The following is a 16,468-nucleotide window of genomic DNA, read 5'->3' as shown; positions in this document are numbered from 1 at the left end:
CTTCAGTTTTCCAGTACTTATCAGCTACACTATATCCTGCAGGAAGTGGTGTATTCTTTCCAGTCTGACACAGCGCTCTCTGCTGCCACCTTTGTCCATATCAGCCACTGTGCAGAGTAGGAGCGGTTTTCTACTGCTCTGCACAGTGCCTGACATAGACAGAGGTGGCAGCAGAGAGCACTGTCAGACTGGAAAAAATACACCACTTCCTGCAGGATATACAGCAACTGATAAGTACTGGAAGAACGGAGATTTTTAAAAAGTGAATTATAAATCTATATAACTTTCTGACATTGGTGAAAATCGGGTTATGCCAAATCAACTGAAGTCCCCTCTCTAGAGGGGATTAAAATACTGAGCGTCTATAGGTGCTCCTCTGAGATCTGTATTGCATAAGTATGCAGAGTAGATGAAAGGCTGTCATCTAGATAGGGAATTAGTCAGTCGGTGTCTACTGGATGACCATACTGAGGACATACAATTTACCCTGTATTTCAGATCAATGTTAATATGCTCATGCAACTTTTGATCCTGTTTCCTTTTTTTATGGACTATGCATTTGATTTCATAGAATTTTAATTGATTTTCTTCCTCCTTAATAACAGGCAGCAATGCCTGCTCAAAGAAAAATGGCGGATGTAGCCAAATTTGTTTGCCAAACCATGAAAGTCGCACATGCCGATGTTCACCTATTCATCAACTAGTGAATGCTACAATGTGCCTTGAGGAGTCTAAATGTCTTAAAGGATATTTTCTATGCAAAGATGGATTGAAGTGTGTTTCTAGCAGCAAGAAATGTGATCGTCAGATGGACTGTTTGGATGGTTCTGATGAGAGTGGCTGTAAGTAGGTTTTTACGATGACATTACAAATAACTTTGCATATTCTGACAGAGGCATCAATATCTAGTAGGCCCTGTTCACACAGAGCAAGAGGGGTGGAAATCTGCGGCGGAATTGTCAGCTGCGGAATTCCGTTAGCCTCCTTGTCCTAATGACACTCTATAGGAGGAGCGCACGCTGTTCATTCTTCAGCGCTGAGAGACGCTGAGCATTGCGGCGCGCGCGCCTCCCATAGTGTCATACTGCCCCTCTTGCTCTGTGTAAATGGGGCCCTATATCTGGGTATGATACAAAAAACTACTTTTTACAAAGTTATAACATTGGCCACTAGGTGTCAACCTCAGTGCAGGGAGAGAACGACAGACTTCAGAGAGGCATTAACTGAACATTAGGTAGTTGCTTAAACTAATCCTATGTACTTTGTATAAATGATTGTGACCTCTATAATTTTATAGTATTTTTAACAGTATAAATCACTATATTACATTGAAAAAATTTTTTTTCTTAGTCCAACAAAAATGAAACAATAGACTATAATAAACTATTATGCGCTCATTCCGTCACTCCTGGGTCCTGTTGACCCGGTAAATTATGCAATTTTACTACACAATTCCAACTAAAATATTACAATTTTTAACCACAAATTGATGGTCAAATTATGCAGTTTTAGTGCAGCTGGTAGAATTCTTGCTATAATAGTGATTTTAGTGTGATTAGCGGTCAAAAATGTTTTTTATCGCAAATTCACAGCTTAATCAGATTTAAACATACAAAAAGCAATATAGGCCTACATTGATTTATACTGTAAAAATAAAGTGAAATTGTAATGTCACAATCATATACAAAGTATATAGGATTAGTTTGCCTCTCTGTTGCCCTCTCCCTGCATTGTGATTGAAAGCATGGGAGCACAGCTGACTCCCCCACACTATAATTGACGTATTCATTGACAACTGGCAGTGGAGCTCAAAATAGTGACACCTAGTGGCCAATGTTAAAACTTTGAATTTGACAAACAAAAAATCATTAATAATAATTAAACATTTTTTTTAAAGTGAATCTTTACAATAATTGTAAACTACCCCATATGGAATACTTGACACTATTGATTTGATATAATAGATCCTTTTCCTTTCAGGTGTGTATGGCAGTGATGAAAATAGTTTAAAGCCTGTCACCTCACCAGCAAAATCTAAAATGTCCCCCAAAGGCATGGTTCATCCAAGACTTCAGAAGCCAACTGTAGGAGTCTGGTCAAAGACAAAACCACCAACTCTGGAAAGCAACACTTTCCCTGATGAATTTGAAGAACTTGAAGACAACAGCCTAACAAATGAAGATTTTGAAAGAAAAATGGAGTCTAGGCCATGTGATAGTAACACTTGTAACATGAGAGGAGAATGTATAGTAGATGCTGGTGTCGTCAAATGCAGATGTTTTCCAGACTACACTGGAGACACTTGTGAAGAGGGGGTAAAACCCCTCGCTGTGCCGCTCACTGTTGGCACAGTTGCAGTGTTACTTGTGTGTGCTTTAGTGGCAGGAATATTTGTGCTTGTGACCAAAAGAAAAGCTTTAAAAAGGTTGGTATTCAGCAAAAGCTATGCCATGTTCCCAATACCTATCACAATGAGCTGGAATCTTAAAGGGGTATTCATCTTAGGTAAAATACATGAATCATTCCCCCTCCTAGACATGAACAATTTGTTCCATACTTATCTTTTCGATCTCCTTCCTCTAGTTCTGATCCTGCAGCTTTCTGCTGAAGACACAGAATTGTATGTGAGCTGTTTACTCCGTCTCTCCCCCCCCCCTCCTCTTCCATGATGGATGATGTAAACAAGTCCCTGGCGGGCTGTCTCTGCACTCTGTGATGCTGGGAGGTCAAATTGCTGGTGACCTCGCTGTGATTAACTTTCCTGGCATTAGAGCGCAGAGACAGCTGGCCCAGGACTTGTTTACATCAGCCGTCTCGGGAGGAGGGGGAGATGGAGTGAACAGCTCACACAGTTTTGTATCTTCAGTAGAAAGCAGAAGGCTGTGAACTGGGGAAAGGGGACTGAAAAGGTAAGTATGTAAGAAATTTAGTCTCCAGGAGGGGGGATGACTCAATATGTATTTTACCTAAGTGGAGTACACCTTATAATGGGAACCTGTACTGAAAATGCAGTTCTCTACAGGCTTCATGTTAGAACAGGAGGAGCAGAGAGTAGAGCACTATATACTCTTGTGGGAAAGGGTTTCAGCATAACTTGTCATTTACTCATGAAAATCTCTACGTGGTAAGCCAATGGCAATTTTTCCACTGTTCAGAAGTGTGCAATGAAGATGGTCTTAGCCACATTTCTATTTTCTGTTGTGTAGTCAAGTGAGTGGTCTTACATCTGACTGACAGCTGTCTGTGTACAAGTATACATCTAGAGAGCTGTCAATCATGGCGTATTGCAGATTGGAATGCCTTTTTAACGTGACGGGTTCACTTTAATTCCATTTCACAATTCCTGCGTTTTTAAATTTTTCTAGTAGAAAAAATGGGGAAAAACTAAAGTGCTTTTTTTGATGTGTTATAGGCTCAGAAAACTTAAGATGCTGATTTAAGCAGTTCTTTGATATCCAGTTTTAGGCTATGTTCACACAATGTAAAACAGCAGCTGTTTGCAGTGTCAGAATGCAGTATCGGCCAGAGGAACATTATTTAAAGCCCATTGAAAACTGCCAGCCCTGTTGGTTTGATTAACCATTGATTTCCATGCACAGTACGGCCGGCGTGACAGCCACACAGTGTCTATTTGCAGACACTGTTCGGAAACAACGGCCGGAAATAATGGGCATGTCAATTATTTCCACAGCTGTTTTGAACAACGGGTGTTCAATGCTGTGTAAACAGCCATTGTTTGCATTTATTTCAATGCAACCCTTTTATTGACAGCTGTTTTAATTAGCAACAACGGCCATTCTTGTAATAAAAAAAACATTGTGTGAACATAGTCTTAGGGTCCCCACATAGTATAGTTCAATCCAATGCGTTTCAGGCTGTAATGATTTGTTTTTAGTTACCGTAACAGATTTAATAGTTTAGCTAGTGAACAGAGTTCCATGCACAATTTCTATTAAAGGGGTTATCCAGCGAAAATCTCTCCCCCCCCCCCCCCCATTCAAATGAACTGGTTTCAGAAAGTTATGTACACTTTGTAATTTAATTTACTTCTATTTAAAAATCTCAAGTCTTTTAGTACTTATCAGCTGCTGTATGTCCTGCAGGAAATGTTTTCTTTTTAGCCTGTCAATGCTCGGTGCTGTTACCTCTGTCCAGGTCAGGAACTGTCCAGAGCAGCAGAGGTTTTCTGAGGATTTGCTACTGCTATGAACAGTTTCTGTCTCAGATATCAGCATTTCCTGCAGGACATACAGCAGCTGGTAAGTACTAGAAGAGTTGAGATTTTTAAAGACTTGAGAGAAGTAAATTACAAATCTATATAACTTTCTGAAACCAGTTTATTTAAATTGCTGAATAACCCCTTTAAGAAGAGTCTTGTGCTTGGAATTCACTTAGTTACCTCCGGCGGCAGCTGGTAATACTTTTAAAATTTGCGGTGATCAATTGTTTAGTAGTAATAGATAGCTGAACTATAAATCCTGTGACTAATGGCTAAACTGGTTAAACAACATCCTGAAACCCTGTGTGGCATATAACAGGATTTTAAAGCGACTCTGTACCCACAATCTGACCCCACAAACCACTTGTACCTTCAGATAGCTGCTTTTAATCCAAGATCTGTCCTGCGGTCCGTTCGGCAGGTGATGCAGTTATTGTCCTAAAAAAATACTTTTAAACTTGAAGCCCCGTGCCAAATGGGAGTATCTGTGCCCTAACTTTGCACCACCCCTCAGTCCCTCCTCCCCACCCTCTCTTCATCATTAGGAATTGTCCAGGCAGATGGCCTCCAATTCCCCACCTGTGGCAGCCCGGCACATGGGCTGGATCGTTAAGGACCTGTGCAATGTTCAGAATGGAGAAAATGTTTCCGTGGCATTCCTAATGCTGAAGAGGGTGGGGAGGAGGGACGGAGGGGTGGTGCAAAGTTAGGCACGGGGCTTCAAATTTAAAAGTATTTTTGAAGGACAATAACTGCATCACCTGCCGAACGGACCCCAGGACAAATCTTGGATTAAAAGCAGCTATCCGAAGGTACAAGTGTTTGGGGGGGTCAGATTGTGGGTACAGAGTCGCTTTAAGGGGAGGTTAGAAGTCTCTACTTTTATCCTCAATGCCTAGTGCACTGAAGATAACAGTGGATTCGTTTTCTTGCCTTGATACTCTGCACTGTTGTGGGTAACCTTTACTACTGCGTCTCTCCAAAAATAAGACTGGGTTTTAGAATACCCAGGGCTAAACCTTTTTTGGGGGAAATTCAGTATGCCTCCACTCTATATGGCACTTAGCCGTCATACCGCATGTCCCACTGTTGGGCTTCTATACTATATACCACCCTTCCCCTCTTTAGTTGTTCCCCCATTCTCTATACATCTTTTGTGCAGGTAGTCCTCATACTGTATAAATCCCTTCTGCAGGTAGCCCCCATTCTGGATACCTCTTTCCCCCCTCTGAATATGGGGGACAGAGGGTACATGGGCCAACTACAGTGTCCCCTACTGTGCATCTTTTTACCCCTTCTGCCTTCCCTGCAGCTTGTGTTGAACAGGTGGGAGCAGAGCATAACAAGTCTGGTTTGTAGTAGTACTGTAGTTTCCTTAAAGTGACCGACTGTACCACCAGGCCCAGGCTGAAGCACTGGAGGCGGGCCGACCCACCCTTAGTGGGAGGAAACTGCAGCCCCTCTATGACGTGACTCCATTAGAATCAATGGAACCCTATCAGAGGGGCTAGGGTTTCCTCCCACTAAGGGTGGGTCGACCTGCCTCCAGTGCTTCAGCCTGGGCCTGGTGGTACAGTCACTTTAAGCCACCTTCTGGCTGATAAGCTTGACTAGTACTTTTTATTAAAGTAATGCATGTGGAATTATACATTTTGCAAAACTGATGCATATGTTTAAATAATGGTGAACAAGGCCCAGATTGCATTTTAGAACACTATTTATAAATGACCAATATCTAGTCTTTGCCTATTAACAGATTTCAATGTTAATGGTTTATTTCTTCCCCCCCCCCCCCCCCTCCCGACGATATTTAGGACCTCTAGCTCAGCTTCTTCAAGGACTCTGACTAGACAAGCTGCTAAGGATATGGAGCCGTTAGATGTTCAGAACAAAGAATCTTCTGAAACCTTCCTCAATGATGCGTTTGAATCGGAGGCCACCACCACTGAACAGGTATCTTGCCCATGTTTCCTAAGGGCTTGTCTCACAACTAAACTGTTCTACATAATCGGTTTTAGATTTCCCTTCTCTTAGAATCTCCTCCCTCGACAGCACCAGTGTACATATACATGTATAGGAGTGTCTTGGAAGTGGGACTGACCAATTGTTGGTCACTTCTCATCAATGACACTGATATGGACAAATAACTTTTTGATGTGAGCCTCAGTGATAAGATATCCTCGATTCTTCTCCCAAGACTTTTATTTCTTTTTCTTTACTTTTACGTAGTTTTCCATAGACCGTAGCTGTGTGTTAGATACTGGAGTAGCTGGTGTTTCTTCCTTAAATTGTTAGTCAAACATGCCCAGCTGGTCAGAGAGGGAAATGTGCCCTTTTTTACTGACCTAAATTAGGCTACATTCACATGTTCCGTACTTGTGCCCATTATTGCAGATCCACAATTGAAGACAAATTTAGGGTCCAGTGATTTCCCACTTAGTTAACTATCACCTTCCCCTTTTTTTTTTTTTTTTTTTTTGGCTGATCCACAAAAGATACTGATTGTAGATGCATTATGGACAATTTTTTTGTGGATGATTGCAGACATCATATATGGTCCTGAAAAATTACTGAATGCGTGACTGTAGCCATTGAGTTTCAGCTAAAACAAAAAAATCACTTTGAAACTTGGTGTTAATATGGCTTTCTGATTTTTGATTTAGTTATATGGATATTTAATGTGCATCTCTCTGAATGGGTAGGCTATGGCAACAGTAATATATCAGACTTCTATGGGAAGTCCATAACTGGCCATAACATCAGCATGGCAGAGATGCTTGTAAGCAGACAGATTAGCTCTGCCAGTGACTAGAGGACAGAGCAATCCTTATCACCAAGGCCAATACAGAGGCAGAGCCCAGTATATTGTATAGGTGTTTACTCAGGCTGCTTTTACACATCTGTGGCAGTTTTTACAGCCAGGAAACACTGATCAGAAAGCCTTTCAGGAGCCTTCAGGAAATCTGTTTCCTGGCCATAAACAAATTTAAACATGCTCACCAGCTGCCGAAGTGTCCTCCCCCGGCTTCTCTCTGTCTTCTGCCCCTACGTGAGTCACTTGTGCACCACAATGCTGGGGGGTGGGGGTGGTGCGGGGGGGGGGGGGGGCTGGGAGGTAGCGCCCTCTTGCGGCTGGAGTTATAATGCTGCCTCCAGCTACGAGTTTTTTGACAGCAGCTGGAGCCAATGGCTCCCAGCCAAGTCAATCACAGCAATGCATTTAAAGGGGAACTCCATGTAGAGGGTAAAAAAAATCTGAAACTTCTGCAGAAGCATATAGCATTACTTACCTGTCTATCCCAGTTTTGAAACTACCAAAAATCCATTTGTTTGGGGGGGTTGCTCTGTTTTGTGTTTCTGTTCTTCCTGGTTTGGCATTTTCCAGAATGCAATGCTTTCCCTCATGTGATCATCACAGCCCCCCATCACAATCAGTAAAATTAGTGCAGCAGCTGCTTCTGTTCGGTCAGAGATGGTGAATCAGTCAGGGGATTGGGTTATCCAGCCAAGCCGCCTGTGAGATCACGCCCTGCTCACTGTCTGCATAATCAGCAAACACACACAATGTGAGACCCATTTTCTTTATATGGGTCGGGGGTGTGCACAGGGCCGATTCTAGCTCTTCTGCTGCCTGAGGCGAGAACTGAAATAGCGCCCCCCCCCCCCCACAACTGAGATCAACATCATATAAACACCAAATAATCCCACCACATAATGACTGCATATCAGCACTCCATAGTGACTAAGTACTATCACCAATATTGCCACTACAAGGGAAAAATTCCACCACTGACTGATCAATACCACCAGTACTGCTACTGAATAAAAAACACTGTATAGAGTCCAGCATTACCCCCACACAGTGACAGTATAGTGATCAGGGTGCAGTTACATCCAGTGATTCACAGGTGACGTCTTCTCTCATCAGTTGTTCACTTTCTCTTTTCTTCTATATTCGGATCCGACTCAATCATGAAGACTTCTGTTAGCCATGACTTGTCCCCGCACTATTATAATCCCCATTCTCCTCATGTAGTCATAATCCCCCCATCTCCTCCTGTAGTCATAATCCCGTGTCCCCCATCTCCTCATAATCCTCCAATCTCATCATAATCCCCCCCACGTGTCTCACCATCTCCTCATATTCCTCCTGTGCCCCCCATAATCACCCCCTGTATCATACATCTCCTCATATTCCTCCTGTCTCCCCATCTCCCCACAATTACCCCCTGTATCATCCATCTCCTCATATTCCTCCTGTGTCCCCCATCTCCCCACAATCACCCCCTGTATCATCCATCTCCTCATATTCCTCCTGTCTCCCCACAATTACCCCCTGTATCATCCATCTCCTCATATTCCTCCTGTGTCTCCCCACAATTACCCCCTGTATCATCCATCTCCTCATATTCCTCCTGTGTCTCCCCACAATCACCCCCTGTATCATCCATCTCCTGTGTCCCCATCTCCCCACAATCACCCCCTGTATCATCCATCTCCTCATATTCCTCCTGTATCATCCTCATATTCCTCCTGTATCATCCATCTCCTGTGTCCCCCCTGTATCATCCATCTCCTGTGTCCCCCCTGTATCATCCATCTCCTGTGTCCCCCATCTCCCCACAATCACCCCTGTATCATCCATCTCCTCATATTCCTCCTGTATCATCCATCTCCTGTGTCCCCCCTGTATCATCCATCTCCTGTGTCCCCCCTGTATCATCCATCTCCTGTGTCCCCCCTGTATCATCCATCTCCTGTGTCCCCCCCCATCTCTCCACAATCGCCCCCTGTATCATCCATCTCTCCACAATCGCCCCCTGTATCATCCATCTCTCCACAATCGCCCCCTGTATCATCCATCTCTCCACAATCGCCCCCTGTATCATCCATCTCTCCACAATCACCCCCTGTATCATCCATCTCTCCACAATCACCCCCTGTATCATCCATCTCTCCACAATCACCCCCTGTATCATCCATCTCTCCACAATCACCCCCTGTATCATCCATCTCTCCACAATCACCCCCTGTATCATCCATCTCTCCACAATCACCCCCTGTATCATCCATCTCTCCACAATCACCCCCTGTATCATCCATCTCTCCACAATCACCCCCTGTATCATCCATCTCCTGTGCCCCCCCCCCATCTCAGCAAAGTAAAACAAAAAACAGGCCAGCAGCTACTCGCCACTCCTTCCCCCGCTGACCCTGTGGCCTCCTGGTCCTTCCTGGTCAGGCTGATCACAGATCTCATAGAGCAGCCTGACCAGGAAGACATCACTGGCTGCTCCAGATCACTTCTAGATCGCAGCACTAACACAGCCTGCCATCTAGAAGTGAATGGCACAGAGCAGAGAACTCATAGTTCCCTGCTCTGAGCCTCCTGTCAGCTGTGTGTGCCTCCTAATAAGGACACAGACACAGCTGACAGCAGGGGGCGCTCCTATAGTGCAGAAGCAGGGAGTCCGGCATCACACTGGAGTCCCTGCTTCTGCACGTATATTCCATGGGCGGTACGCTATTAGCGTAGCACGCCCCAGAATATGCATACAGGAGCAGAGACATCAGTCTATGGCTGATCTCTCTGCTCCTGAAGTCATGAAAGCTCACTGTGCAGGGGCGGCCAGTGCCGCCCCCTGCAGGGTCCTAAGAGCTGCCGCCTGAGGCGAAGACTTCACTTTGCCTCATGGCAGATGCGGGCCTGGGTGTGCACAATGCTGTTGCGTACCATGGAAAGGCTGGCGTTGCATTTCAAGGTTCCACTGGTGCCGGATATAACAGAAGGGTCCACTATGGAGCTTCGTTTTTTGGGCATTGTCATTGACACAGTGCGTTGGGAGCGTTGTCTACCCGAAGACAAGCTGGAGGAACTCAGGGAGGCAGTAGCTGGGGCCTGCGGTAGGAAGAAGTTGCGCCTGCGGGAGGTGCAGTCGCTGCTCGGGCGCCTTAACTTCGTGTGTCGGGTGATGCCCATGGGCCGGATCTTCTGTAGAAGGCTGGCTATGGCGATTGCATATCATTGGTCGGCTGTCGGCAGACTTGCGGGAGGATCTGGTGGTGTGGAGGGAGTTTCTAGGAAAGTATAATGGGCGTAACATCGTTATGGAAGCGGAGGTTGTCGGTGTAGATCTGGAGTTATTCACCGATGCAGCAGCCGGCATGGCTATGGGGCAATTCTGCAGGGCCAGTGGAGCGTAGGGAGGTGGCCAGAGAACTGGGGGAGCAAGGGCCTGGTCAAGAACTTGGCTTTTCTGGAAATGATCCCGATAGTCGTGGCTTTAGAACTGTGGGGGGAGCGTATAAGAGACAAGCAGGTGCGTTTCCAATGTGACAACCTGGGAGTGGTGCAAAGTGATCAATGCACAGTCAGACAGTTCTCCGCCAATGGTTAGGTTGTTGAGGCGCATTGTCTTGAGGGGATTAGAACTTAATGCTCATTTCACCGCTGTTCATGTGCCAGGTGTTAATAACGAAATTGCTGACGCTCTTTCTCGCTTCCAGTGGGACAGGTTCTGGGAGCTGGTGCCGGGGGCAGAGCTCCAGAGCAGTCCTTGCCCAGAGTGGTTGTGGCGGATGGCTTGAAGCCAGCGTTGGGTCTAGTTCGGCGATCTGTATGTACGGCAGCGTTGAACATGTATTGCAGGTTTTGGAGGGAGTGGGAGCTCTTTTTGGAGGAATTGGCGGGGATGTATGGGCCACATGATTGGGAGGTGTTTGTTGTATTATGTTGGGTGTATGTTTGAGTGGGGCGTTTCCTCTTCGGGGGGTTAGTCAGCGCATGTCCGCTTTGGCTTTCTGGTTCCTGGCTAGGGGTGAGCGGGCTATAACTCGTATAAGTCGTTCTTGGTGAACAGGGTGCTGCGGGGTGTCCGGAGGGGTAGAGCGGTCAAGGACGCTCGCAGGCTGGTTTAGTTGGTCTTGTTGCGGCGTTTGGTGGACGTTTTGCCAGCAGTGTGTTCCTCTTTATAAGAGTGTCGTTTGTTTGTTCTGGCCTTTTCTCTCGTGCTTTTTTTTGGGCTTTTTGGATATGAGCTGGTGGCACCTAGCAAATGCAAGGTGGGGGGGTTGTTGGATGGTGACGTGGTTCTGCGGGATGCGGTATTGGAATGTAGATAAGGGAGAACAAAAACAGACCAGAGGGGAAAGGGGGCCTTGGTGCGCCTAAGGGCGTGGAAGGGTTCGGAAGGGTTATGGTTGTCGTTCAAGGAGATGCGGCCACCGGGCGTGGGTCCGTTACAAGCCGATGGAGCTTTCTTGTCGGTTTATCAGTTTGTGCAAGTTTTTCGGCGGTGTGTGCATGTTGTGGGGCTGTAGCAGTCGGGAGTTTAGTTCGCACTCCTTCTGGATCGGGGCAGCCACCGCCGCTGCAAGATGGGGGTTGGCTCTGGAAGTCATTAAACTGATTGGAAGGTGGGAATCGGACAGGTTTTGGAATCGGACAGGTTTTGGTTATGTGTGCCCTCAATGGTTGTGATGGGTTGGGTGAGTGGACCCTGCTTGAGGGGTGGGGGGAGCGGTTATTACTAATGCGGTTTATTGTTGTATTTTAGGTGTTTTCCCATGCTTGGTCTGAATCGCCAGACACTATGTGCGCAGGGGGGGAGATCAAGTGGATTTGAGGCCTAACTGATGACAGCTGGGCTTCTCTAGGCTAGAGGTGCAGGTCCGGTGGCTGGGGGTTGGGGGATTGATGTGGTCTCGTTTATTGCCTGAGCTGCAGTTTTACGCCAACATGGACCGTGAACATTTCGGTGATCCATGCCGGCGGAAATGATTTGGGGGTGCGGTCATCAAGGGCTCCTATGAGGGGCATTAAATTGGACCTGCTCAGGCTTTGGTGTACCTTCCCGGGGATTCTGACGGTCTGGTCTGACATAGTAGCCAGATGGACATGGAGACAGGCGAGGTCGGTGGCAAGTATTAATAAGGCCAGGATTAAACTCAATAATGCAGTGGGAAGGTTTGTGGCCAGGAATGGCTGCATCATAATGCGGCACAGGGAACTGGAAGAGGGGGCTGCGAAGTTTGAGCCCGGATGGGCTGCACCTCAACGCCACAGGATTTGTGGAACTTGGGAATCAGGGATGGAATTGAGCGCGCTCTGGAGTTGTGGAGGGTCGACCATTAGTAAGGGGTCAGTCATGGTCGCTATGGACGAAGTGAGAGGGGCTTTTGAAGGCTTCGGCAATTGAGTGCTTTGGTGGATTGGGGAGGAGGTATACATTCTCCCCCCCCCCCCCCCCAATATACTGGATATGGAAAATGGTTTGGGGCTGGGGTGGTACCCAGTCATAGTTGGTCCCTGTGGGCTAGGGTCCCCGGGAAGGGTTGATGGTCTCTCGGTAGGTGCCTTTGGGCAGGTGAAGGCGGCTAAAGGTAAAGCAGAGACTCGGTAAATTTATGGGATGCTTTCAAGAACTTCTCCCACCTTTGTTTAAAAGGTTGTCATGTTATTTATGCAGAATAATTTAAGTTATTTTTGTGAAATATAATAAAGAGGCTGCTGTGGCCTTTACTTCCAACAAAGTTGTTGTGTCTTTACTGTTGGGAGATGGGCTGGGGTGGGTAGCCACAAGTAGATAGTCTATCCCTTAGTCATGATCTTCTGGAGTTCAGGATATTTTGCTATTGTCTGAAATGCACCATATCATGTGGTTTACAGTATTTTATTCTATACATAGTACAAGAGTGTATCCTCAAACTTGCACGTTTCTCTTTGAATATTTATGCCATTTAGATTTAGGATAACTTGTTTTTGTTTTTTTTTCCCCAAAGGATAACATCTGAGACAAGACTTGTGAGAAAATAAGGTATGGTGTTTTCCTAGAATTCTCTAGTAAGTTTTCGCGTTGAAAGTCTTAAAAGGATAACCCAGAGTTGGATAAAAACAGCAGCTGCAAGGGTGTTTAAGGGGAAATTGTTAGTTGCTCTATGTACCCCAGTAGGTACTGTCCAACTTTCCAAAGCCCATCTGAAAATTAGTAGTATTCAGATTTGTTGCTATAGACAATGGCTTCACAGTAAAGTGTAATGCCTGCTCCTACCAGATAAAAACAAAATCTCAAACTAAAAGCATTGGCTCATAAAGACTGCACCAACGGCTGAAAATGTCTGGAAACTGAAAATGACCAAATGTAGCAAGATGTGTAACTTCTATTGACTCTGAAAGATAAGCAAACAGTGTAGTTTGCAGGAATGTCGTTTTCTTAAGTGTCCAAGATGGGTATACCCCTTTTTCAATGGGAGCTCCTTTTTATCAATCTACAAATCTATATAAAACTTTCTGATACCAGCAAATTACTGCAAATTACTTCTGTTTTAAATAGTTGAAGTCTTCCGGTACTTAACACACCACTTTCTGCAGGACATAGAGCAGCTGATATCTCCAGTCTGACACAGTGCTGTCTGCTGCCATCTCTGTCCTTGAAAGGAACTGTCCAGAGCAGGAACAAATCCCCATAGAAAACATCTCCTGCTCTGGACAGTTCCTGACTTGGACAGAGGTGGCAGCAGAGAACACTGTCAGAGTGCAAATAATGCAGGACATTCAGCAGCTGTTAAAGGGGAACTCCAGGTACAGGTTAAAAAAAACAAACTGCATATAGCATTACTTATCTACCCCAGTTTTGAAACTACCAAAAATCTATTTGTGTTGGTTTTTTTTGTTCTATTATGTGTTTCTGTACTTCCTGGTTGAGCAGTTGCCAGAATGCACTACTGGTTCCAGAATGCAATGCTTTCCCTCAGCTGTTAATCAGTCCTCCACCCTGCCCATTCTCCACCCAAATCTGTTGCAGAACATCTAGGCTGTGTTTACACATTGCAGTTTCATTGTGTTACTGAATTATTTGCAGTACTTTGTGCTGTGTGGGTGGGACCACAATGAAATGATAGAGAATACAGCATGTTGTGTGGTGTTACAGGTAGTAACTCTAACTGTAACGCTGATATTGGAATAAATTGGAATTCAAACTTTTTGAATTTATTTTGTTTCCCTTTCATTTCCATGCACATATTATGATCAAGCATCTTTTATCTTTGAAGTTGAGCCCCACAATAAGGACTTTATCCCATATTATCTTACATGGGATACACGGTTTATGTCTTGTTTTTTTGTCCAGGTGGGATTTGCAGTGCCGGCTTTGATCCCCTCTGCCGTTTAGCATAATTTACTTGTGTTACTGCATCATTTTTGTGAATATGCTGCAGTACTGCAATGAAACTCCCACATGTGTAAACATAGCTCTAATTTCACTGCAGACTTTTGCAGACATCAGTGAAATGAGTATATATTCTTTAAATGTACTGTTAATAGAAAACAAATTTTCCTTATGTGGAGTTCCCCTTTAGGTACTTGAAGTCTTGATATTTTTAAATAGAAGTAATTTACAAATCTATATAACTTTCTGGTACCAATTGATTTGGAAATAAAGAAATATTTTACCACTAGAGTTCCCTTTTAAGTTTTCATTATGACCTGGGCCCAGAGGAAAGTTCTGCCTTGTTTGAAATTGTAATATCTGTTAAGTCAAAACTGGAAGTTAATACAATGCTTTAATTTTATCCCCCCAGGACCTGAACTCCGCAAATCTGGAACTATATAATACAAAGTATATATGAATAAATACAATTTGTTAAAGTGATGGTGTAGAGTGTTTTCTTGCTGTCTTCCCTCTTGGGTAGAAGTGAACATTTATCTAGATGGAGCCTAGTGGTAATGTCTGGGTGAAAATGCCAGTTATTCAGCTTTCTATATTTATCAATGGAATTGTATGCATTCTCACCCTGATGGCAAAACAAAAATCAGGTGACGCTGCAGTGTCCAATACTGTAATGAAATTCTCGCTGGAGATCAGTGAATCTACAGTAGGAGTGAAGTGCTTCATTCCTATGTGCATTCTACTCATCCGGCTGCGGGCTTTGAAGTCTGCTCTGCTTCGCTCCTCCCCAGGTGCTGAGAAAAGATGGATGAAAGTAGAAGTTTCCCAGGACTGGATCCATCTAATCGGCACTAACACCCTTCAGGATTTTTCCTGAAAGGTGTCTGTTCAGGAAAATATAGATCATGGATTTGAAGAACCTTTTCTATAGGGTCATCTGTTCAGGAAAATCCAGACTTACATAGAAGTCAATGGGAGAATCACACTTTCCTCTGCATCAGAAAAGTGTCCAGAAATGGCTTTTAAACAGGTTAGGGCCCTGTGATGCTGGAACATACTTTGCCTTTTAATAGACTTTGTAGATTATGTATATTTTATGACCATCCCTATACCATGGATGTTGAAGGGGTATTCTGGTGAATTATAACTTGTTTTTGGAATCTGTACAGCCACTTGATTTGGGGTGGGGGGCTGTTTACATTAGCACTACATTACATTAGTAGCACTATCATGTTGCACTAGTAATACTGAGCCTCCCTTGATGTATATTCTAATGCTAACATGCCTTAGCATAGTCTGCATTACAGTTTGGGAAGCAGCCTGTGTCCCTAGTGCTGCTGCAACACTTATCCCAACTCACTCTACAACACTTTTAGAATAGGCATTATCATAGACATTGGGGATACTAAGCCTCCCTTAATGCTAAATGCCACAATGGTAGGGATATTTGATGTAACAGTCCCGAAACAGGGCTTGTGCAATCCTGCAGTTCCTGACACAGCACTAAGGGACCACACAGGCCACTAATGGCTGCTAGTCAAAGTAAGAAATAAAAACCTGTACATAAAACATTTTTATAAAAGTTATAAACATTCCTAGGCCGCTCAATAATTACGACAATGAAGCCTCCTAGATTTACATTGTTTGAATTAGCCGATCAGGAGATACAGCTGGGAAGTGGATCACGTTGCTGTGGTGATCTCTTCCTGGCTATATTTCCTGATCACAACGGGTCTCAGTCATGAGACCCCCTGCAATCAATAATATTTGACTATTTTTAATGACTGGTACTCTTTACATTTTAAAAATATTCCTGGGCTATAGCTGCCCCTTGACCAGGTATAAATATTAGACTTTAACTCTCTTACCTGGCACCTTTTATCACTGTATATAAATGTTCCTGGATGTAACATAACTTAAGACCCACCCCTGATTCACAACTATACAAGGATTGTAAAACAAATACTGTATATGCAAACTATAAGCTTTGCTAAGGCTAGGTTCACATTTCCATTAGGGCTCTGTCCTGAGTCAGAAAGTCTGTTCCACACCACAGAACTGGCTTAAACTGGTGTCTAAATTA

The 16,468-nt window shown here is 44.5% G+C and overlaps 1 protein-coding gene across 2 annotated transcripts in view; it reads left to right on the top strand.

Annotated features, from left to right (window-relative positions):
- Positions 1-14,864, top strand: part of LOC138796928 (very low-density lipoprotein receptor-like) — a 51,982-nt gene extending 37,118 nt beyond the window's left edge. For both annotated transcript variants that reach the window (XM_069976671.1, XM_069976672.1), the window contains 5 exons: positions 606-842; positions 1,981-2,425; positions 6,034-6,172; positions 13,001-13,035; positions 14,798-14,864. In XM_069976671.1, coding sequence (XP_069832772.1) covers positions 606-842; positions 1,981-2,425; positions 6,034-6,172; positions 13,001-13,012 — 833 coding nt within the window. In that variant the 3' untranslated portion in view covers positions 13,013-13,035; positions 14,798-14,864. The remainder of the gene's footprint in view (positions 1-605; positions 843-1,980; positions 2,426-6,033; positions 6,173-13,000; positions 13,036-14,797) is intronic.
- The last annotated feature ends 1,604 nt before the right edge of the window (positions 14,865-16,468 follow it).

This window comes from Dendropsophus ebraccatus, chromosome 7, assembly GCF_027789765.1.
Source record: "Dendropsophus ebraccatus isolate aDenEbr1 chromosome 7, aDenEbr1.pat, whole genome shotgun sequence".
Lineage (NCBI taxonomy): Eukaryota > Metazoa > Chordata > Amphibia > Anura > Hylidae > Dendropsophus > Dendropsophus ebraccatus.
The sequence above is the reverse complement of the archived record's forward strand: the minus strand, read 5'-3'. Positions and strand labels throughout refer to the sequence as shown.